The following is a 26104-nucleotide window of genomic DNA, read 5'->3' as shown; positions in this document are numbered from 1 at the left end:
TAAATATGACAAATATTTTTACCGAAGAGGATTTTTATACCCTACACCACACTGGTCAGGGTATTATATGTTTGTGAATTTGTTTGTAACATAGGGAAGAAGAAGAAGTGAGTTGTCTTTACTGGTTTTGAGTTGTATTGGATATTTTTACACAATGTCGCAATTTTTGACATAATACCCTGTCCTCTGTATGGGGTATAAGAAAATGTTAGGATACTGTTTCGTAAGTAGCTGCCTTAGCCGAATAATTAATAAACCCATTATTTGCAATTGAAATATATAGTATAATCGCACATTTTAAATGTGTTATCTGAAAACTGGTGTATGGACAGGGACAGAAAACTAAACAAAAACATTTAGTAAAGCCTGTTATCAGTCGGTGACATACAAGAACAACCGGCAAAATGTTGATAAATAAAATGATTTTACAGGGTGAGGTAAAAAACTGGAACAAAATCAAAGGCCATAATTTTTAATTTTTTTTTTAAATTTTTTTTGAATGAAAGCAAAAAATGTCGGGAATAGCATCAAATTTTGGAATAAATTTCGATTTGTCCACCTTTGGCATGAATGATGGCCTTCGTATATTGCTTTGCGGTATTTTGCCCATTATTTTTCAGTGCCAACCTTGCTTTCCAAAATACTCCAGACACAAAAGTCCATCGGATTGGTATCCGGAGATTTTTGTGGCTATTGTGCGCTGGAAATGAAGCTAGGAACCTCATTAACACACAAGTAAACACGATCATTTTGTTTATTTACAAACTGCTGAACAACGAATGTTCTCTCATCGAAGAAAACCAAATTCGGCAGTTCACCACTTTCGGCCAAGCGAAGCAACTCTTTAGCTCCTTTGAGTCTATTTTCTTTGTGTTGCGGTGTAAGTTCTTGCACTTTTTGGAATTGCAATGGCCTTACACCGAGCTAATTTTTCAATACGAATATCTGCACTTATTTAGGTAATTTTATACTACAGCCATGGCTAATTCGACTTAGAATATTACTCTGATCAAGAATATATATATATATATAATATATATATAATGTTACGAAATGTTACAAATAGAATGACAAACCTCTTGTACCCTCTATTGCATGTATGGTTATAAAAACTAATCTTTTGTTGATTCTATAACGTGTTATCAGTTCAGGCACACGAAAACGAACATGAATGTCGATAGATAAATTGATTAGTGTTCCATTTTTTTCGCTTTCCGGGCAGTTGGTTCAATAATGCGCTTCAATACAGTTTTAGTCATATTTCTAATTTCCATCGAACAACAAGTCGGTAAAACAGCACGAATATTATCGATATTTGGTTTTGAGGGTCCAGCGCAATATGCATTTGTCGAAGCCCTTCTGCGTGGGTTGGGTGAACGTGGACATTATGTCACCTCCATTACAAATTTTCCTCAAAATTCAGAGCTTCCTAACTTGCGGCCCATTGTGATAAAAGAGAATTTTAACTTGTATGAGAGTAAGTTGTCAGGAAGCCGGTATTTGGGAAATGTAAACATTTACTTCTTCTTTTTCAGAATTTAAACAAGCCGCCAGTAGAGATATTGACATGGATCATTTCAATAGAACTGGAGAGATTTTCACAATAGGCTTTCAAATGTCGGAAAACATTCTTGGCAATGTCATGATGCGAAATCTGATGAAAAACGAAAAGTTCGATTTAATTTTAATGAACTTGCTGTTTTCCGAATCTCTTTATGGTTTGGCCCAACACTTTGACGCTCCAATTGTGGGTATTTGCACCATCGGATCAAGTATTCTGCTGGATGCCATATTTCGAAATCCAGCACCTTTGTCGTATGTCCCCAGTGTACTGATGACACATCGCTATGATGAAAATATGAATTTTTGGGAGAGATGTCTAAATGTTGCCCTCTTCGTACTCGGCAACTTGTATTATGATTTGGAAGTATTGCCAGTGAACAGAGAGTACTACAAGCTGCGTTTTCCCAATTCAACAAGATCTATTGAAGAGATAAAACGGAATATATCATTGGTGTTATTGAATGATCACCATGTCATAAGTACACCAAAACCATATTTGCCAAATATGATTGAAGTGGCTGGTCTACATATTCCAGAGGCATTCGAGCCGTTACCTCCTCACATTGTGGCAATGCTTAATAAAACCGGAACAAAGGGTTTTATATACGTGGCCATGAAAACACACTTCCCCGACGATGTGATGCAGGGAATTCTCAATCAGTTCGGAATGCTGGAACAACTGGTTTTGTGGAACACCATTGAATATCCATCCCCATTATGGCGCATACCAACAAATGTTTACTTCTTTACCAATTTATCTCATCATGCCATTCTCGAACATCCGAATTGTAAACTCTTAGTATCTCACGGCAGCTATTTTAGTGTTATAGAAAGCATTCATTATGGCCTACCCATTTTAGGTTTGAAAAGTGTTTACTTTCAGACTGGAGAACTATTTTATTTTATTTCAAAAATAACTGCTGGCATTTCCTTGAAAATTGGACCAAAATCTTTGCGAGACAATGAGATATATAAAGCCGCTCTGGAGCTGGTAGAAAATGATATATACCTTAAAAAGGCAAAAATGAAATCTTTTCAATTTCGCGATCGTCAGAACACACCAATGCAGACAGCAATTTATTGGATTGAATACACCTTGCGGCACAGAGGTGCTCCACATCTTCGTCACTTGGGACACAATTTGAATTCTTGGGAATTTAATAATGCCGACGTTTATTTGTTCATTTTCCTGGGATTAATGGTTGTGTTTAGAATATTTAACATTTTTCTAAATTTTTCCATTAAATTAGTTAAGCATATGTGTTGCAAGCAGAAATATAAAATCGCTTAAAAGAAGATTTAGAGATTTTTTTAAAAATATAAATAAGAAATTATTTACAAAAGAAGGCCTGAGCCTCTATGCTTGTTCTAGGAAAAAGTGAGATGAAAACTTTTATAAAGAAAATAAATTTTTTATGAAAATTTTACAAAAAATATTTTTCATTTCATATTTTAATAGAACAACAATAGAGGCCCTGGTGATGTTTTTGATAGACGATTTCAAATGAATTCCCATTCCATGGAAATCAAAATTGTCTTGCTAAAAGACCTCAAGAGAGAATTTCTCTTCCTGAAGGACAGAAAAGTGGTTTGTAGAAGATCACAAATGATGTCCTCTTACCAGTACCAAAAAATAAGTCTTCTTTAATTGGATTAACACCCAAAAGAGCACTACTTTTTCAAAAAGAAAAAAAGAAAAAAAACTATAATATAATTATCTTAAACAACAATAATGGGATTTTGCCTGACGATTTTGCAACAATTAAATATAAAATTTCAAAATTTCATATCACAGAAAAATCTTCTGAAAGGGCAAAATATTCATTTAATAAAAAACATAAAAGTGGGACTTTATTTAATAGAAAATCACAAGAAAGATTTTCCATAGAGTGTTTCAACTAGAGTTCAACTTCACCACAGTATGAAGGGTATATTAAGTCATTCCATTTGTAACACCTCGAAATATATATATTTTAGACCCTCCAAAGTATGTATATTCTTGATCAGCATAAAATTATATGTCTACTTAGCGATGTCTGTCCGTCTATCCGTCTGTGGAAATCACTCTAGCTTCCGAACGAAATGAAACAGATTGATAAAATTTTACTAAATGTATTGAAAACGGGACTTGCAGGTTTACGTTTCGGTATAGCCCCCGTACAACGGTACCTCCCGATATTTAGGATTTTTATGATTTTAGCGACATTATTCACCGGAAATGTTTCAATTTGCTGTTCGAAATGGATACTACAGCCTAACACAAAACATTTTCTGTGCAGGTCCACGTCTGCGTATAGCCCCCATATAACGGTACCTCCCGATATTCAGTACTTTGTTCAGTTTGGCGACATTATTCACCGGAATTGTTTCAATTTGGCATTTGATGTTCAGGCCCACGTCTTCTTATAGCCCGCATATAACGGTACCTCCCGATATTCAGTATTTTGATGATTTTAGCCGCATTATTCACCGGAATTATTTCAAATTTGGTATTTGAAGTTCGTAATGGATACTACAGCCTAAGACCGGAAATTGTCTGTGGGTCCACGTCTTCGACAACATTATTCACCCATTTGTTTTTAAGTTTCATATTTGAATATTGCGATATCTTATGACAAAAGTTACCTATGCAGGTTCACGTCATCGTATAGATTCTAAAATAACAGGTACAATCAAAAGAGATATTCTTCCTTAGCAGATTTGTCATATTTCATAGAAGATCTGAAGCAATCGTCCTTTTAAAAGAACTCAAGCGACCGGCTTCCATAAAATACCTAAAGGGCTCTTCTTCTATAGAAGATCTCAATATGTCGTCTTCCACAGAAGACCCTAAGTCCTCTTTTGCCATAGAAGACAGAGGGTTTTTTACTTTATACTGGACCCCAAATTTTCGTATTTCGTAGAAGACCTCAAGAGGTAGTCTTCCATAAAACACCTCAAAGGTGAGTTCCATGTAAGACCTTAAGAGGTCGTATTCACTGTAAGATCTAAAGTAGATCCACATAAGACACAAAATGACGTCTTCTTCCAGAGAAGATGTCCACAACTGAAGTCTCCTTTAGAGAGACATTAAGAAGACATATGACTTCGGTAAAGTATTCTTTCTTAAATTACCAAAAGATAACTTTTTATAGAGTTCTTTTAAAGAGATCCTTTTAAGAGAAGACTTGAACATTTTCTTGAAGAAGGCTTTAAATTGAACACCTCAAACCGCCTTTCCATTGTAGAACATTGCATAAAGTGATGGTATATACCATTTGATAGGGCCAAAATGTCTATCAACGAAATAATTGTTTAAGAGCCAGGTGTCTTTCTACCAAATCCTCATCAGGACATTTGAAGTCGATAGGATGTCCGTCCGTCTGTCTGACTGGTGTGCACGATAACTCTCGAAGGAAATATTCTATTTGATTCAAACTTGCTACATCGTAGCGTTATTGTCAAACTTAGATCCAGTTCGCAAATGGAAATATCGGTCCACTTCTTCTGGTACCTCCCACAAAAACACTTTCAAAGAACAACGCTTTCAAAGAAAGTCATTTTTCTCACATAAAGAGAAAAGATTATCAGATTTGGTTCAAACTTCTAAAATACTCATATTTGCATCATCGCTAAGTCAGGTATGAAAATGAGCAAAATCAGTTCACTTCTCTTGATGCCTCTCCCACAATGGGTCAATTTTTTTTTAATAATAACAATTAATTAACTTGAATTAATAGATTTTGTTAACTCCCCCACAAAGGGTCAACATTTTGAATACCCAAACATCCGATTTATTCCAACTTGGCACAACCAAACATTTCTAACAACACAAAATAATGGTACCACTCCCACAAAGGGTCAAAATTTTGATTAAAATTGAATTAATTATTAAAAATTACAAAATGAACATTCTATTCTTTTCAAAATTGAAAAAGTCCAGTAAATCCCCCAACACAAAATCTGAAAATGGCAAACATTGAACCAAATTTTGAATTATTGTTAAAGTAGACTTCGTAATCGTATTTTATAAAAAGTACACAAACCTTTTTATTGGCCACAAGCTACGATTTCTTTGGTAAAAGGCTCTTCTTTGCTAAAAGACATCAAAGAGGTAATCTTCCTACTATATGCAGTCGTAAAATCTCCTCGTAATCTTCCTACTTTATGCACTCGTAAGAACCATATTGGATAGCATTAAAGATATATTTTTTAATTAAGAGGTCTCTCTGTGAAATACCCTAACAGATTCTGTCTTAAATGGAAAATTTCTAAACTATTTTTCACTTTCGACAAAATCATGTTAAAGTTAAACCTTCAGTTACTTTTGTAAAATCTACAGCAATTTTTTGTTTTTAATATGGAATTATGTCGAAAATCTCACATTCGAAATTTTGTAACTTACATGTGTACATAGAAAATAGTTTATTTGACCTTCCTTCTTCATGCCCCTTCAGTAAATCGAATCATCATCCAACATGGTGAAATTCCCCATTGTGGCTATTGGAAATCTCTATCATAAGCCATTTATCGATTTATTATCAAATAACGAGGTAAAGAGAGAATATTGTCTCTCTGTCTCACTCTTGTCCTTTGTTAATATCGACTGATTACTCCATTACGAGCTTGAAAATGTGGTTGTAAATGTGGCCATATAACATTATGGCTATGATGTCTGGCTCTGAAGAGAGTCTAAAACAGAAACAGATATGGATGTATATGAGTGTGTTCGTGATATGGCGAGACGATGATGACATAAAACAAACATCATGGCAATGTAATCACAAATTGAATGTCAAGACAGAATCGAAATAGATACATGGAAGTACATACTCGTCTGTATGTGCGTGTATATATGGATGTACATGTCATGTAAGTGATACAGCACATCATATGATTGTAGTGGGCAAACATTTTTATACGATGCACATGCACATTCACATGCAATTGAACTGACTTCATCTTGGCCAAGAGACAGCTATATTTTTTCTCTTGTTTTGATGGGTTTTGAATTTTTAAGACTCCATAATGTGATACCAAATTACTTCTTAATATCTTTCTTTGTTTGAGCTTTTTTTAATTTTTCTCATCGGAATCTTAAAAATAAATCATATGTTGAAGCGATTGAAATATACATGCAACATTTTGTGATGAATTTCATTTGGCGATTTGGAAGATTATGGAGACTTAAAATGCAGCCTGGGTTAGGAAATTTTTCTTTGGGTTGGACATTACATGGTGAGATAAAAAACTGCAACAAATCGCAATAATTTTTGCTTTTTTTTTAATTTTATTGAAAGAAAGCAAAAAATGTCGGATATAGCATCAACATTTTTAATAAGTTTAGATTTGTTCAAATTGGTCATCTTTGGCACGAAATATGGCCTTCAAACGGCCAAACGCTGCCTGAATGTTGCCCTGCGGTATTTTGGCCCATTTCCGGCGAAGCGCTTGCTTGAGGTGATCGACACTTTGGTATTTTTTAGTGCCAACCTTGCTTTCCAAAATAATGCAGACAAAATAGTCCAACGGATTAGTATCCGAATGTTTTGGTGGTCATTCTGCGCTGGAAATAAAGCGAGAAACGTCATTTGTAACCATTCTTGGGTTATGCGTGCTGAATCCTGTTGGAATGTCCAAGGTCTGCGGCCAAAATGTTTGTGTCCCCAAGGCTTTAATACACCCTCAGAATATTTTCGCGATAATATTCGACATTTATTCTGATGCCACGGTGATCGGTAAAAATTTATATATAGCTACCATATATATGTTCGTCAGTTTTGCCTTTTATTGTGCACCAAACGTGTAATGTCAGTCCGAATAGTATGGAATGCACCTACACCCAAATTAGGCCTAAAAATACGTATGACAAATTTGATCGAAATCGGTTCAGATATAGCTATAGCTCCCATATATATTGTTCATCCGATTTGTTATTTTTGTCCTCCGCAGCCGTTATGTGCACTCTGTAACAAAAATATTTGGGGAAATATATCAATACAGCTCAGAAATACATTTGCTAAATTTTATCGAGATCGGCCCCGCCCGACTTTAAGACTTTCTTTACTGTTTGTATTTGTTACCCACAGCCGTAATATGCACTCCGTAACAAAGATACTCAGGGAAATATATCAAATACAGCTCAGAAATATCTTTCGGCCACTGCAATACGGGTTTCGATCAAGTCCTTTTTTTACTTTTCTAACCATTTCTGCTGATGTTGCTGTTTTCTTCCGTTCACTTCCTTGACGTCGGGCTACGCTACCAGTATCACGGTAACGAGCGATGGTACGAAACACAAAAGATTTATTAACATTTAAATTCTGGAGTGCTCTAACGATAGCAACATGCGGTTTCCCAGCCAAAAAAAAAAAATCACACTGTCAGGCTTGAATTCCATTACGAATAACCTTTTTTCGGGAAAATTCGCACCAAAATGCTTTTGTACGCTTGTAAACAATATAATGGGCTGTCACTGGAAGAATTGTAACAGCTGTCGGACAAGTGGCTTAGAAATTGAAAAAGAAAGTATCAAGAAAGCATAAATATCTCATATTAGACATTGGAAGAACCCGAAATTTTTACATTTTTATGATAATTTTTTACATCTTAAAAAAAACAGGTGCGAAAATGGAGAGATTGGTCCACTTCTACTATTTAATAATTACTCCATAAAATATAACAATTTTGAGTTATAATAAATTTTGTTATATTAAATTGATGTTTTTTTATGAACGGTTTGATGTCCTTCATTTGACAAATTTAATCCCGATCCTCACCAAATTTTGCATGGAGTTGAGTTTAAGGTCAGAATAGAAGCCCATTCTTTGGGGAGATTATAGCAAAATTTTAGGGGCTCAAATGGAGCAAAACAGAATAATTTCTGAGTTTTACCTTGTTAAGGCGAAGATCATATGTTTTATGATTTAAGTGTTTGTTTTCTCTTTCGAGACGAGCTTAATGATCTGAAAATTGATAATAAAATTTCTTGATTTATCAGTAGATCTAGAGGTCACAATTAACGTCAGAATAGAAGTCCATTTCTGATGGCAATAGGGGTACAAATGAACAAAAACAGAGTAATTTCTTTATTTAACAGTTGCTCTAGAGGTCACAATTATAGACCAATGGGCTCAGAATGTTGCATGGGGCTAGAATTAAGGGCTGGGCCGAAGCCTTCCTATTTGGATGGTCATCTAATTATATTTACCGGGTGAAATAGATCATAGCTTTAATGTACAAAAAACGAAAATTTACATTAAGCCGCGATAATTGTCAATTCCGGCAAAATAAACGAAAAGGTCACTACTGGTCGTTACATAGACGCTAATATTCAAGATATCACATATAGATGGTGAGATGAAAAAACGGCAACCAACTTCAGACTGCTGTATTTTCTAGGCCACTCGTCCGACAGTTATTAAAATTATTCCAGTGACAGCTCATCATATTGTTTACAAGCGTACAAAAGCATTTGTTGGAAATTTTCCAGAAAAGATATTATTAATCTCCGGATACCAATCTAGTCCAACGGAGTATTTTGGAAAGCAAGTTTGACACTAAAAAATACCGAAGTGTCGATCACCTCAAGCAAGCGCTTCGCGGGAATAGCCCAAAATACCGCAGAGCAACAATCGGTAGCGTATGACTTATGACTTTTTCATTGGCCGTTTGAAGGCCATAATTAGTGCCAAAGGTTACCAATTCGAACGAATCTAAACTTATTCTAAAATTTGAGGCTTTTTCCGACATTTTTTTTAAAGAAATGTAAAAATGATGGCGCTTAACTTTGTTGCAGTTTTATTTATCTCACCCTGTATATCAATAGAATATATAGAATTTCATATATCAGAATATCTTAAATACACCGATATAAATCAAGAACGGAAATAATGTTGTATAGTCGACCACCCTCGACTAAAGCCTTTGTTTACTTGTCTTTATATGGATATGTTACTCGAAATTAGTATCAGAACTAGTATATCGTCGTATACTCATTAAAATATTATGGGACATTTTTCCACAACATCTCACCCGAATAAAGTGAAAAAAAGTAATTTGCCGATTTTATATATTTTAAAGTTAATATCTTAATTTTCGCTAAAGTAGCGGTAATTTTATTTTTTATTTATTTATTTTATTTATATTTTTTTTTGTCTAGAACAGTTTTGAAAAATCCACTATATAAATATTTAAAGGTTTCAAGACTTGTTCTGTAGTTGGCTTTAATTACGAATTTCAACATATCTTATTCTCTACGCCTTTGAATAAGGTATTTTTGTTTAATGCGTTTAGTTTTTCGAATACCGTAGAAAATTTTGAATTCTATGAATTTTTAGAATGCGATGCAAGAACTAAAAAGTGCAAGAACTTATACCGCAGCTGAAAGAAAATGGACTCGAAAGAGCTAAAGAGTTGCTTCGCTTTGCCGAAATGATGAATAGCCGAATTTGGTTTTCTCCGTCTCCGATGAAAACAACAATTGTTGTTCAGCAGTTTGTAAACAAACAAAATGATCGTGTTTACTTTCCAAAGAGGTCAGAACTCAAGCGTCGGCCATTGTGATAGTTTGGGCCGCCGTAACAGCCGATGGTCGCTCTCCGCTCGTATTATTCGACCGTGACATCAGAATAATTGGCGAATATTATCCCGAAAATATTCTGGAGGGTGTATTAAAGCCTTGGGCACGCAAACATTTTGCAGCAGACTTTGGACGTTCCAACGGAACCCAGCACATCGCACTCAGCACGCGACACCCAAGTATGATTACAAAACGACGTTCCTCGCTTCATTTCCAGCGCACAATGGCCACAGAAATCTCTGGACAACAATCCGTCGAACAATTGTGTCTGGAGTATTTTGCAAAGCAAGGTTGGCACTAAAAAATGCCAAAGTGTCGATCACCTCAAACAAGCGCTTCCCGCAGAGCAACATTCGGGCAGTGTGGGACCGTTTCATTGGCCGTTTGAAGGCCATAAGTCGTGCCAAAGGTGGCCGATTCGAACAAATCTAAACCTATTCTTAAATTTGATGCTATTTCCGACATTTTTGCTTTCATTCAATGAAGTATAAAAAATGTAAACATGATGGCGTTTGACTATGTAGCAGTTTTTTTAACTCATCCTGTAATATACTTCTAAAATGAATATATTTTATTTATATTTGATGAGGTACAATTTGTGTAAAAGAGAGACAATTTGTTAGCCCTTTTACCCAATCGCATACATACTCGTGTATATCCTTATTAATGATAACCATTACCATGATATGGATGGCGATGAGCACCTTTTCAACTGATAAGTACCACAAATTAAGTACAAGACCACACTCACAGCTCTTCGTAGAAGCAGAACGGCTGCAACACGCTGCGGTAAGTTGAAACCCCCGTTTTTAAAACGTTGAACACCGTTAATCCAACAAAGAGTGGCAGGGTTGATTGTGCGTATGTATCGTATGTATGCAGGCAGTGTATGTTAAAGTTGTTAAAGGATAAGCGTTTGTTGCCAAAGGGTGGTATGTGGTATTCTGATACCCCGCTCAGCGAAAGAAGATAAACGTAATCAGACAATGGGTGTAAGTACATCAAATGCGTAAAAAAACATGGTGTTCTTTGGCGGTATATATGGAGAACAAAGAAATTTAATGAATAGGATAAACCAACATATGTATACTTTGCAAATGTGTTGAACTACAAAACGCACACCCACACACACACTCGCACTCACTTACCGATTCATCGCCATTCCGGGGCACGCACCCACACTCATCAAGGAATCATTGCCACCGTTTATGTATGCAAACGGAAACGGAAGAAAGCAAATGAGAGGCAACACCGTTGCCATAACCCACACCATCACCGCCACTTAACGACCAACAACATTACAACCGCCACCGCCACGACCATCATCCCCACGACCACTAACAACCAACATTTCATTGCATCTCGCACAATATTGATGCTGCCTTGGCCACAGGACTTACGGAGTACCCGAAGCAGCACCAAGCTTGGTATTCTAAATTTTAAACGCATTGATGATTAAAGACAATGAATGTTTGGAGATGAAAGCGAGAAAAAAACGGAAGCAACCAAATCCATTTATTTCGGACTAACACGTTCCCCATTTTTTCTGCGTTTAAAGACAACAAGCACAGCAGAGCCACACAGATAATTGTAACACAGCAGGAGTTGGCACCAACGACAAATTGGTCACAATTTGGTGGGAAGGGTAAATCACGGTGATCGACTTGTTTTTGATTTTGGAAAATTCATTGAGTGGCGTTTTATTTATTTATTTATTTATTTATGTTTTTTAGTACCTTTTCTAGTAATAGTGACGAATATCTTAGCTTTGGTACATAAAAGTATATATACTCTAGAAGATGCCTTCGTTTATTAATTTCTGTATATAAACAGCATGAATTTCAAAACATAGCCGGTTAATGTAGTACAAACCTAAAGAGACGCTATTTTTCCTGAGTTTTTTTTTTTTTTTGCGATAATATCGAGGCCTATACGCGACCACATTGTCTTAAAGCCCTCCATGACAATGTCTCCCGATACTCAGTATTCTGATGAAATGTAAGGTCATCGTTTGTGATTCCGCATTTAGAGTTTCTTATATGACGGCAATCTCGCCTATAGTCACATTGCGGTTTTTATACCCTACACCACATAGTGGTAAGGGTATTATGTCTTTGTGCATTTGTTTGTAGCATGGAGATGGAAACGAGATAGACCCATAGTTCCTTTTGGTGATCAGCATAGGATCAAATTTTGAGTCGATTTATGCATGTCCGTCCGTCTTTCCGTCCCTCTGTCTGTCCGTCCCTATGTCTGTCCATGTGTTTTTGTAAACAAAATGCAGGTCGCATTTATTATTCGACTGAGATGAAATTTTGCACAAGTCATTTGTTTGGCCCAAAGACGAACTCTATTGGAGATAATCGGTCAAAATTTGGACATAGCTCCCATATTTGTCCGATTTGCCTTTTTTTTGTGCATCAAACGTGTAATATCAGCTCAAATAGTATGGAATTTTGCACATACATTCAAATTAGGCCTGAAAAAAGCTATAGCTTGTATATATAATGTTCAACCGATTTTTTATTTTTGTCCTCCGCAGCCGCAATGAGCACTCTGTAACAGTAATATTTGGGAAAATATATCAAATACAGCTCAGACCTAACTTTGCTAAATTTTATCCAGATTCGGACAGATTTGGATATAGCTCCCATATATAACTTTGTCCGATTTGCTTTTTATTGTGCACCAGACGTGTAATATTTGAACCAAATGGGATGAAATTTGGCACTTACAACCGGAAGTAAGTACGTCAAAAAAAAAAACGGTTCAGATATAGCTATAGCTCCCATATAATTGTTCCTCCGATTTGTTATATTTGTTCCCCACAGCCGTAATATGCACTCCGTAACAACGATATTCATGGACATATATCAAATACAGCTCAGAAATATCTATGCCAAATTTTATCGAGATCGATTCAGATTTGGATATAGCTCCCCAGTTGGTACACAATTAACTTGAAATGGGATAAAGATATAATCCGATTTCAAGTTAATTGCGTACCAACTGGGCAATACAAGCCTCAATTGAAAAGATACACATTCTTCGGCAAATTTAGTCCTTTGAACTTAAATTATAATTATAATCATAGCTTGTACGATTTTGCTATCCCACAAAAATTTTTAATTGTTATGTGAAGCTCTACTGAATATGCAAAATGGCGTAGGATATCATAAAGTCGGCCCCACCTGACTTTAAGACTCTCTTTATGGATTTTTGCAAAATATTCTCATAGAATTCAAAATTTTGACAGATTTTAAAAAAATTGTATGTATAAGTTCTCGTACATATGAGAAACTTTAAAATGTTTTGAGCTAGGAACCTAAACCTCTTTCGGAAGTTTGATCCACAGACCCAGTACTGCCAAATCCTCGTCTAATTTCCCACATCCCTTTGTGGCTATTGAATAGTGGAATTATCACAAAAAATCGGAAACATAGTAAAATATTTCATTTCTTAACACTTTCTTCTAGGAAAAATTCATAAAAAGGCCAGTAACGAAAGGTCAAAAGTCGGGCGGTGCCGACTGTGTGATACTCTAAACCACTTTGTGGATTTAGTAGAGCTTCCGTAACAAAACAAGTTTATATTGGGAATTTATGTGAAGTAGATTATACCAACTATGATCATAGCTTTAGAGTAGTCACATGTTGGGAACTATATCCAAACCTGAAATTGGATAGAGATATATATGGGAACTATATGCAAATCTAAACCGAACTTGACAAAATTTTAGTCACTTATTTCTGAGCTGGATCTGATATCTGGTACCAAATATCATTGCTGTGCAGCCCAGCAGAACAGCAGAAATGGTTCGAAAAATAAGAAGCGACTTGACCGAAACCCGCGTCGCAGAGCCGAAAAATGGCTCGTGAGCTGAACATATCACAATATTCCATTCGGCAAATATTGAAAAATGATAAATTCCAAAGAGCTAAAGAGAAGCTTCGCTTGACCAAAAGTGGTGAACTGCCGAATTTGGTTTTCTCCGATGAGACAACATTCGTTCTCCAGCAGTTGATGGTGTGGTCCGCCATAACAGCCGATGGTCGCTCTCCGCTCATAAGAATAAATGCCGAATATTATGTCGAAAATATTCTGGAGGATGTATTAAAGCCTTGGGCACGCAAACATATTGGCCGCAGACATTGGGACCTTGGACATTCCAACAGGACTCAGCACCATCACACTCAGAACACGCCACACAAGAATGGTTACAAAATGAGGTTCCTCGCTTCATTTCCAGCACACAAAGGCCACAAATGTTTTCTCAAGATTTTCTCAAGTTTAAGGCACATGTTCAGAAGCTTATTGTAACTTTATTCTCAAGCCATTTTAGTACGTAGGGGTTATTCAAGTTCCGTAGTTGAAGTTCGTTATTTGTATTACAACCTGTGACAGAAAAATGCCAATACAAGTCCATGTCTTCGTATAACCCCCATATAACGACACCTTCCGATATTTTGATGATTTAATTTTTTTTTTTTAAATTTCGTATTTGAAGTTCGTATTGGGAACTACAAGCTATGACATAAAAATTCTACGGAAATTGAAAGGTATTATTCTAACGATTTTTTTGGAATTTTTCAAAATCCTTCAAATTGTTGTAGGATATATTTTTAATTGTTTTTTTTATACCCTCCACCTTGGAAAGGAGGGTATATTAACTTTGTCATTCCGTTTGTAACATCCTTAAATATTCGTCGTAGACCCCATAAAGTATATATATTCATAATCAGCATAAAGTCGATTTAAAGATGTCCGTCTGTCTGTCCGTCACATTATTTGACGTAGAGCGCCAAAATTTAGCAGAGCAATTGGTATTGAAAATGAGATATATCGGTCCACGTTCTGGTATAGTCCCCATATAACGGTACCTCCCGATATTCGATATTTTGATGATTTATGCCACATTATTTAACGGATTTGTCTGAAAATTGGTATTTGTAGGTCATAACGGGTCCCTGTACGTGTGGTGAAACATTGTATGTATAGGTCCACGTTTTGGTGTAGTCCCCATATAACGGTACCTCCCAATATTCGGTATTTTGATGATTTTTGACTGATTTTTTCACGAATTTCACTGAAAATTTGGTAGTTGTAGATCATAATGGGTCCCAGTTCGTGTGGCGAGTCATTGTAATTATAGGTCCACGTTTTGGTATAGCCCCCATATAACGGTACCTCCCGATATTCGGTAATTTGATGATTTTTGCCACATTTTTTTCACGTATTTGTCTGAAAATTGGTATTTGAAGCTCATAATGGGTTCTAGCTCCGTTGGCGGAACCTTGCATGTGTAGGTCCACGATTTGGTAGAGCCCCCATATAACGGTACCTCCCGATATTCGGCATTTTAATGGTTTTTGCCACATTTCTTCTAATGTTTCCTTTACCCTAAGGTGGAGGGTATTAAAAGTTTGGCCCGGCCGAACTTAATGTTTTTTTACTTGTTTTTTTTTTTAATTTTGTAAGCCAGAATGCTTATTAATATATATGTTATTTTCTTTCTTTCCAGGTGAGCCCGGACCTCAGTTGTTCAAATATTCAAATTTGTAAGCATTATTATTACAAGTAAGCGGAAATCATATTTTCGTAGTAAAACCAGTAAAGAAAGTCTTAAAGTCGGGTGGGGTCGACTTTATGATACCCTACACCACTTTGCTAATTTAGTAGAGCTGCGCATTACAATTAGAAGTTTTTATGGGAGAATTCAATCATACACGCTATGATTATAATTATAATTTAAAGTTCAAAGGACGAAATATACCGAAGCATTTATATTTTTTACATCTTTGGTGCACAATTCATTTGAAATCGGATACAGATATATATGGGAGCTATATCCAAATCGGAACCGATCTCGATAAAATTTGGCAAAGATATTTCTGAGCTGTATTTGAAATATTTCCCTGAATATCGTTGTTACGGAGTGTATATTTAGGCTGTGGGTAACAAATATAACAAATCGGATGAAATATAACAAATCGGATGAGCTATAGCTATATCTGAACCAATCTTCACCAAATTTGACATACTAGCTTCTAGACTCATTCGGTCGTAAGTGCCTAATTTCATCCCATTTGGGCAAATATTAGACATTTGGTGCACCATCAAAGGTTAATCGGACGAAGTTATATATGGGTGTTATATCGTTATCTGAACCCATCTCGATAAAATTTAGCAACTGTATTTCTGAGCTGTATTTGATATATTTCCCCAAATATTGTTGTTACAGAGTGCATATTACGGCTGCGGAGGACAAAAATAACAAATCGGATGAACAATATATATGGGAGCTATAGCTATATCTGAACCGATTACGATCAAATTTGGCATACTTATTTTCAGGTCCAATCTGATCGTACGTGCAAAATTCCATACTATTCGGACTGATATTACACGTTTTGTGTACAATAAAAGGCAAATCGGACGAAGATTTATATGGGAGCTATATCTAAATTTTGACCGATTGTCTCCAATTTCAATATCGTCCTTGGGCCAAGCAAATAATTTGTGAAAAAATTTCATCTGGAGAGAGCAATAAATGCGAACTGTACTTTGTTTACAAAAATACATGGACAGACGGAATACGGACGGACTGACATGCATAAATCGACTCAGAATGTGATTCTATGCTGATCATCAAAAGGAACTATGGGTCTATCTCGTTTTCTTTTGCCTGTTACAAACAAATGCACAAAGACATAAGGTATAAAAAAAATATATGTAATCAGTGTGATTTTGAAAGCTTGTTATTTTTTAAACTTCCTGTAATGTGGCACAAAAATGTTTCAACTTTTTGTTATAGTTAGTATAAAATCCTGTTTATTTCATTGAAAATCCAGATCGCAACACATATAACAATAGCTTTTAGTAAAAGCCTTTTACCTATCAAAAACTCTTCACAATGTTTGCAATAGACAAGTCAATCAAAATTCAACGTAGTTTTTTTTTTTTTTTTCAATGCTTACTTTTACAAATCTTCAAAAAATAAGCATAACGGATTTGATAATTAAAAGTAATAATGCACGGAGGAGAAAAAAGAACTTCCTCGGTGTGCTGACTACTTAAAATGCATGAAAGCATATTCCGAGCACGTCAAGTGCAGACAGACACATATGTTCAAACCCACACACTCACACAATACGAAGGATTTTGTTTTGCACTTAAAATACCCTTTTTGTTTTGAATTTAACATTGTTGTTATCCTTGACACTGACACTAATCTGAATTAGTGGCAGACTGACGTTGTTTGTTCGTGAGCGGGTGATCAGGGTGATATGAGAGGGCAGTGAGAGTAAAGATAAAGTAAACAGGGAATTACAATAATAAAAACAGAAATAACAAAACCACATAAACATTACAACAAACACAAACAACATTGGAAATGCATTTTGAATACGTCACAGTCAAAACAATGGCAACAACAACGACGACGACGATATTGGCACACTCCTGCCACAGACACACGCTCTTGAACCTGGCTGGCACTTGTTTGCCGTCTGCAAGAGTTGCAGAAAAAAAGCAGCGGAAAAATAAGTTCAGCCAAACACACCGACACACGTAACCGATTTGTGCCATTATTGCTGATGTTGTTGTTGTTGCTTTTGCATGACATTACAAAACCAGGAAAAATTTCATACCAGACGGACAGACACACACACAATTACAAACCAGTAAAGAAAGTCTTAAAGTCGGGCGGGGCCGACTTTATGATACCCTACACCACTTTGCTAATTAAGTAGAGCTCCACATAACAATTAAAAGTTTTTATGGGAGAATTCAATCATACACGCTATGATTATAATTATAATTTAAAGTTCAAAAGATTAAATATGCAGAAGCAAGCACAAATAATTTGAAATCGGGTAAAGATATATATGGGAGCTATATCCAAACCTGAACCGATCTCGATAAAATTTGGCAAATATATTTCTGAGCTGCATTTGATATATTTCCCAGAATATCGTTGTTACGGAGTGCATATTACGGCTGTGGGTAACAAATATAACAAATCGGAGGAACAATATATATGGAAGCTATAGCTATATCTGAACCGATCTTCACCAAATTTGACATACTAGCTTCTAGACTCAATTCGGTCGTAAGTGCCAAATTTCATCCAATTTGGACAAATATTAGACGTTTGGTGCACAATAAAAGGTAAATCGGACGAAGTTATATATGGGAGCTATATCCAAATCTGAACCGATCTCGATAAAATTTAGCAAATGTATTTTTGAGCTGTATTTGATATATTTCCCCAAATATTGTTGTTGCATAGTGCATATTACGGCGGCGGTGGACAAAAATAACAAATCGGATGAACAATATATATGGGAGCTATAGCTATATCTGAACCGATTTCGATCAAATTTGGCATACATATTTTCGGGCCTAATTTGAGTGTATATGCAAAATTCTATACAATTCGGGTTGATATTACACGTTTGGTGCACAATAAAAGGCAAATAGGACGAAGATATATATGGGAGCTATATCTAAATTTTGACCGATTATCTCCAATTTCAATAGGGTTCGTCCTTGGGCCAAACAAAGGATCTTTGCAAAATTTCATCTGGATCGGGCAATAAATGCGACCTGTACTTTGTTTACAAAAATACATGGACAGACGGACGGACGGACAGACGGACGGACTGACATGCATAAATCGACTCAGAATGTGATTCTATGCAGATCATCAAAAGGAACTATGGGTCTATCTCGTTTCCTTCTGCCTGTTACAAACAAATGCACAAAGACATAATACCCTGACCACCTTGTGGTGTAGGGTATAAAAATAAAATCGCATACGACGAAGGCCATCAATGAATGCACCCAGCAAAACCAACTGGCAAATATTTCGAAAAGGCCGTATTAAAAAATAAGGGAGTAAATCTATGATGATTTACTGGAAAGGAGGGAAACCTCGCTCACTCTCTCCAACGGAAGACCGACAAAACGAGTGCACACAGCAAGGTAAGAGAAAACAAACAACAGTTGTACAAAGTTATGCTTCGTTAGTGAGTGAGCCAGTGAACAGAAACAACAACCACAAAACGTGGCCCTGAAAGGTCATCGTAGGCTGGTCTGACTGCGTCTGGATGCACACATTGTCCCTAATGTAATCTGCCATGTGAAACAGAGATACGATTGTGTCTGGCACAAACGTTGGTGAGTCTTTGAACCGGACGTATATCGAAAATGCATTATCCTGCGATAAACAGCAATAAAGACAAATGTATAAATATGGGATGAATGGTAGGATGCAACATGAAAATTTACTTCTTGCCATTGTTGTTGTGGTTCTTTTTCTCTTTTTCGCACAACAACAGATACACGCGCCCTTCGCCATCGTTCGAGGGCGAAAATGAAATTTCACCCTCAAAACACACACACAATCTACATTCATTCATTCATTGTTTACGTTCTCGACCTTCATTTTTTCGATTTTCTCTGCTATTTACTTTGTCCGACAATTGAATTTTGTAAGGCAGGTTAAGAGGGAGTCTTGCTTATCATCGTCATCCTCGTGTTCGTTAAGAACGGCATGTTTATTGTCAAAAACTCGTCAATATTGAATATGGGGGAAAAACGTGTAATACCTTTAAAGGTCATTGGTTTCTGAAGAATGAGATATTTTTATTTATTTATTTTTTTTTTGGTTTTTACAATCAATTTTGCAGGTATTTAATAATCCGTCGTTCTGATGGTTTATTAATTTTTGATCTACAAAAGGTAATATTGAAAAGAAAAAAAAAACAAAAGAAGTCAGTTTCAAAACAAAAAAAGTAAGCAAAGGCTATAGCCGTGCGGGACCGACCATATGATACCCTGCAATAAGTTACAAACCCCGAAATTGAAGAGATTTCGCATTTTCCTTAGCATTTTGACCAGGGACATTTGCTAATATTTACGCACTCCGTCGTGCTGTTAGTTGTTGTGGTCCATTTTACATCTAAATGTCACCCAAAATTCTAAACTTTTTCGCTGTCCTTATCTCACTTCTCAGGCAAAATTCGGTGTCGATTAGTTTCAACTGTGTGATTAGGAAATTCTTTCTGTTTTTGGTTCATTTGAAACCCTCAATGCAATAGTCTTCTTTGTAGCTCCAAATTTAGACTCATTTGTCTACGATATTTGGCTATATTCGTCAACGATATCAGCATAAAAAGCCAGAAGTTCGCCTTTTGCTTATTTTGGATTTCGCCTGTAAGTTATTTTCAGCGTTTCGGTAGAATGGAAATGTTGGAATTTTTTCAAACAAAAAAGTAGTGGTCCATTCTACCCGCTGCCCTGAACTCTATCTTCATGCGAGATTTCGTGTCCTTCGGTTTATATTTGTGATCTTTGTAATGGCTACAAAATCAGGAAAAAATTTTAGTTGTTGGTAAATTTCAACCTAAATATAGTGCGGACATCTTAGAAAACTCTACCCTTATGAAAATTTTCGTGAGAATCGGACGATAATTGCAATCTGTATATAATAATCCCAACCGATGTAAAAATATTACAAAATATACACTTCAATATTATAAATCTCCGGGTACCAACCCGTTGGACTATTGTGTCTGGAGTATTTTGGAAAGCAAGGTTGGCTCTTAAAAATACCAAAGTGTCGATCACCTCAAGCAAGCGCTTCGCCGGGAATGGACCAAAATACCGCAGAGCAACATTTGGGCAGCGTGTGAGGCCATAATTCGTTCCGAAGGTGACCAATTCAAACAAAGGTAAACTTATTCTAAAATTTGATGTCATTTCTGACATTTTTTGCTTCATTCAATAAAATTTAAAAAAAAAAAAATTAAAAATTATGGCGTTTCACTTTGTTGCAGTTTTTTAATCTTACCCTTTATGTATCTGGTTTGGTTATGTGTATTATAATCGTACGAAGTGTATTGAATGGTATTTGTTAAAGGGACAGAGATACAATTCTTAAATTTGATGTTCAGAGTACGGATGGCAGCAGTGTTTGAGATTTGACGGTGGCTTGGAAATGTGTCCTATATTTGTACAAATAGTACTAAAAGATACTAATTTAGGTATTGGGTGAACGGATAGGGCTGGAATCATCAAATTTGATATCGAGGTCTTTGTTGGCATCTGGAATTTAGATATGGAGTTGGCTTTTGAAATGTGTACTATAATTGTACGAAAAGTATACTATAAGTGAACAAAAAGTGTGAAATAGAAACAAATTTGGTCTTGGTTGAAGAGATATTATATTCTCGGATAACCGTCGGTATCCGAGGTCGATATTACAAGGCTAGTTTGAAAATGCGTGCTTTAGTTGTACTTAATTGGATTAAATTGTATATGGGCCGAAGGGATGGAGCTGAACCTTAAAATTTTGTATTGCGATAACTGTTGTTGTCTTGGTTAGGGATATGGAACAATTGTGCAAATAGGTACTAAAATTATACGAAAAGTTATAAATTTAGATGAGTGGGTATATAGAGCTGGCATTCCAAATTGAATATTGAGATTTCTTTTGGTTTGTAGTGTTTACATATGTATACATTGAAACAGTTTTGAATAGAAATTTGGATATGGATCCATTGTGCAATGCTTTTACTATCCTTGTCTGTAACTTCAAAATCTTTGAGCTTTGATGTCAAAGGCCAAATTTTTCTATACCTATTCTTTGCGAAAAAGGAAAAACTTAAATAATATATAAAACCTCAAGAGTCTGTAAATTTAGTATGATGTATTAAATTTTGATTAAAAATTTTTTGTCAAACTGAACAAATTGTGCATAAATAGATCTAACACGATCTGTTGGAACGAATCTTAAGTTTTAAGGTGAACTTTTCGCTAACGAAGTAACTTTCCAATTTGTTTCTAGTAAGGATATTGTACCCTATGTCACACGTCAATAAATTCTACGTTTTATAAGGATTTTATAGAAAAACAAGTAAAAAAGCAGTAAGTTCAGCCGGGCCGAACTTTGAATACCCTCTACCATTTGGAACAAATTGGAAAATTTCAAAAAATTAAATCCATTAAAAATTCTGTTAAAATCTTTAAAATATCTAAAATATCGGAAGATGCCGATATATGGGGGATATACGATATTGTGGACCTATATAGACAATTACTTTTCAGGGGTTAAAGTGCTCACAAAGAACTCCTTTTGTGGAATTTCAGACAATAAAATAGGAAAATATGGCTAAAATAATCAAAATACTGAATATCGGGGGTACCGTTATATGGGGGTTATACGATATCGTGGGCCGATGTAGCCCATCTTCGAACTTGACCTGCCTGCAGACAAAAGAGGGATCTGTGCAAAATTTTAGCTTCCTATCTTAATTCGTTTAGACTGTAGCGTGATTACATCAGACGGACGGACATGGCTAAATCGTCTTAGAATTTTACGCTGATCAAGAGTATATATACTTTGTTGGGTCTAAAATGATTATTTCGATGAGTTACAAACGGAATGACGAACTTAATATACCCTCCATACTATGTATGGTGGAGGGTATAAATATAACAAGTTTGATACTATACTGAAGAAAATCGGTCCTAATTACGGTGCTTCAAAATATTCGAATACCCTCAAATTAATTTAAAGCCTCTCCGTTCTCTTTCACCTTTGAATAATAGTAGTCCGCTGTTATTGGTTTACTTGCGTCTGTGGTTTAATTAAAATTAGGAAACTCTCTTTTCGACACAAAAAAAAATCTAATCAAATTTGCAAATAATACCACCTTGGCTGGCACTTTTCCTTTTGCCGTTGACAAACAAATGCTGGATGAAGCGGGCGAAAAAAGCATATGTCTGGGATTCCATGCAAAGCATTAACTCATAATAACAGCAGGGCATAAATACAACAATAAAAAAGGACCTGTTATCGCCATTATGCTTGGCTTTTTGCTAAATGTCACAGCATGTTCGAACGTTTGCAGTTAGATACAACAACAACTACAACTACTACTGGGGTGCTGCTGCGGCTGGTCTGCTTTATTCTATTTTTCATGTTGCTGCCTATCCCGCTGTTTTCAAGCAGCGTTGGCGACTGTATGCCTCTTGTTACTCGTTCGCTACGTCTTAACCTTTTTTCACACCCTCTGTGCATCATTTCGATAGAGAGGAAAAAAAACCAACATCAACAACCCAAGGACATCATGAGTGGGGGTGGAGGTGGGGGTGTTTTGGGCTGTTCGCATATCATTGCATTGAATTACGTAGTTTTTATTAACTGCAACTCGAACTGCTGGACTACTACTAGCACTCAATTACTTGGGGGAGGTTTGAGGTAAGATTTTGCTGCTGGTACCAGTTTTTCCACTGGCTTTGATGTTGATACCACCAACAGCAGCAGCATTAGCTTCATAAAAAAGGAGTATCGTGATTCTGTCGTTCGTTTTATTTTTTTTCTGTCGCCCCACATTGCTTGCTGCACCGTGGTGTGTCTATTTTGTGATTTTGTTTTTCTTTTTTTTAAGTTCGCGTTTTATGTTCTTAGTCTTGAATTTCATTACGGCCGAGTGATGGCGTTTTTTCTACGCTTTTGCATTTCATTCTTGGCATTTTTCCGCCAGCCTGCCTGTCCGCCTGCCTGTCGCATTGTTGGCTTGTTTATTCTTCGTATCATAAACTTAAAGTTCAATTTTTTCGTCGTCGTTGGCGTTGTTGTTGATTTTGATTTTGATGTTGTTGCTGTTTGCTGATTTCAGTTTTATGGTCTTTGCCATTGCATGTCTGGAAGTGGAAGCGCAGAAAGTGCACATCGTCGTCATCGGCAACAACAAGAACAACAACAACGTCCACATCACTTATTTGCCGGCATTTGTTGACAGCGATGACCGAAAAAACAACGTCAATCGTTTTGTTGGTTTTGCTGTGCACCTTTAATTGCTTCCAATTAGATGGCAACATGTATAGTGGCAGTTAAAAGTAATGGCTGATGTGCACAGAGATCAATAAAGAATAGTGGAACTGCAATCCAAAAAGAGGAAAAAAAACGTTTTATTTCGTATGTTTTTTTCTTAAAGTGGATAACTACATACATTTCAATTTGGAAAGATAATTTAAATGAAAATCAGTAAGGAAAGCTCAAAAGTCGGGCGGGGCCGACTATATGATACCCTACACCACTATGCATATTTAGTAGAGCTCTCGTAAAAAGGTTTATACAGGGCATTTCAGAGCTCTATGAGATATTTGGACAAAATCAAAATCTATCTAATTATATCGTGCATTTTACGAACTATAGCTATCTCTGAACCGGGTTTCTCCAAATTTTACGTATTCTTCTTCTTCTTCTAGACTGGTGATTTGGGCTGATATTGACCATTTAGAGCACATTTAACCCGAAATTGGATGAAGATATATATGAGAGCTATATCCAAATCTGAACCGATTTCGATAAAATTTAAAACAGCTATTCCTGTGCTCCATCTAATACCTGGTACCAAATATCAAGGTTGTGGAGTGAATATTACGAATGTATGGGACTAAAACTCTAAATCGGATGAAACATATATATGGTTGTTATCTCTATATCTAAACCGATTTTCACTAAATTTGATATACTTGCTTCTAGGCTGAATTTGGTCCGATGTACTAAAATTCAGTCCATTTGGACTTATATCGGCCATTTGGTGCACAATTAACCCGAAATCGGATGAAGATATATATGGGAGCTATATCCAAATCTGAACCGATTTCGATAAAATTACAAACAGCTATTTCTGGGCTGTATCTTATATCTCGTACCAAATATCATTCTTGTGGAGTGCATATTACGAATGTGAGAGGCTTAAACACCAAATCGGATGAAATATATATATGGGAGCTATAGCTATATCTGAACCGATTTTCTCCAAATTTGATATACTTGCTTCTAGGCCGAACTCGGTTGGGTGTGCCAAAATTCAGGTAATTTGGACTGATAGTGGACATTTTGTGCACATTTAACCCGAAATCGGATGAAGATATATATGGGAGCTATAGCTGTTTCTGAATCGATTTTCTCCAAATTTGTTGTATTAGCTTTAAGGCTAATCTCGGTCACATTTGCCAAAATTCGGGCCATTTGGGCTGATATTGGTAATTTGGTGGTCAATTAACCCGAAATCGGATGAAGATATATGGGAGCCATATTCAAATCTGAACCGATTTCGATAAAATTTAAAACAGCTATTTCTGTGCTCCATCTAATACCTGGTACCAAATATCACGGTTGTGGAGGGCATAGTAGGCGGAGGACAAAAATAAAAAATCGGATGAACAATATATATAGGAGCTATAGCTATACCCGAAATCGGATGAAGATATATATGGGAGCTATAGCTGTTTCTGAACCGATTTTCTCCAAATTTGTTGTATTAGCTTTAAGGCTAGTCTCGGTCACATTTGCCAAAATTCGGGCCATTTGGGCTGATATTCGTAATTTGGTGGTCAATTAACCCGAAATCGGATGAAGATATATATGGGAGCCATATTCAAATCTGAACCGATTTCGATAAAACTTAAAACAGCTATTTCTGTGCTCCATCTAATACCTGGTACCAAATATCACGGTTGTGGAGGGCATAGTAGGCGGAGGACAAAAATAAAAAATCGGATGAACAATATATATAGGAGCTATAGCTATACCCGAAATCGGATGAAGATATATATGGGAGCTATAGCTGTTTCTGAACCGATTTTCTCCAAATTTGTTGTATTTGCTTTAAGGCTAATCTCGGTCACATTTGCCAAAATTCGGGCCATTTGGGCTGATATTGGTAATTTGGTGGTCAATTAACCCGAAATCGGATGAAGATATATATGGGAGCCATATTCAAATCTGAACCGATTTCGATAAAATTTAAAACAGCTATTTCTGTGCTCCATCTAATACCTGGTACCAAATATCACGGTTGTGGAGTGCATAGTAGGAATGTGAGGGACTTAAAGATCAAATCGGATGAAAGATATATATGGGAGCTATAGCTATATCTGAACCGATTTTCTCCAAATTTG

The 26104-nt window shown here is 36.1% G+C and overlaps 2 protein-coding genes across 3 annotated transcripts in view; both read left to right on the top strand.

Annotated features, from left to right (window-relative positions):
* The window catches only part of LOC101895019 (semaphorin-2A), a 308952-nt gene that overhangs the window by 66804 nt on the left and 216044 nt on the right, over window positions 1–26104 (top strand). The window lies entirely within an intron of this gene.
* Window positions 1191–2873, top strand: LOC101890107 (UDP-glucosyltransferase 2). The gene is made up of 2 exons (XM_005187996.4): window positions 1191–1477; window positions 1536–2873. Exons 1-2 carry the CDS (start codon window positions 1234–1236, stop codon window positions 2852–2854), a joined length of 1563 nt encoding a protein of 520 aa, XP_005188053.2. The 5' UTR covers window positions 1191–1233; the 3' UTR covers window positions 2855–2873.

Source organism: Musca domestica, unplaced genomic scaffold, assembly GCF_030504385.1.
Source record: "Musca domestica strain aabys unplaced genomic scaffold, Musca_domestica.polishedcontigs.V.1.1 16, whole genome shotgun sequence".
Classification (NCBI taxonomy): domain Eukaryota; kingdom Metazoa; phylum Arthropoda; class Insecta; order Diptera; family Muscidae; genus Musca; species Musca domestica.
Note: the sequence above shows the minus strand (reverse complement) of the source record. Positions and strands in the feature narration are given on the sequence as shown.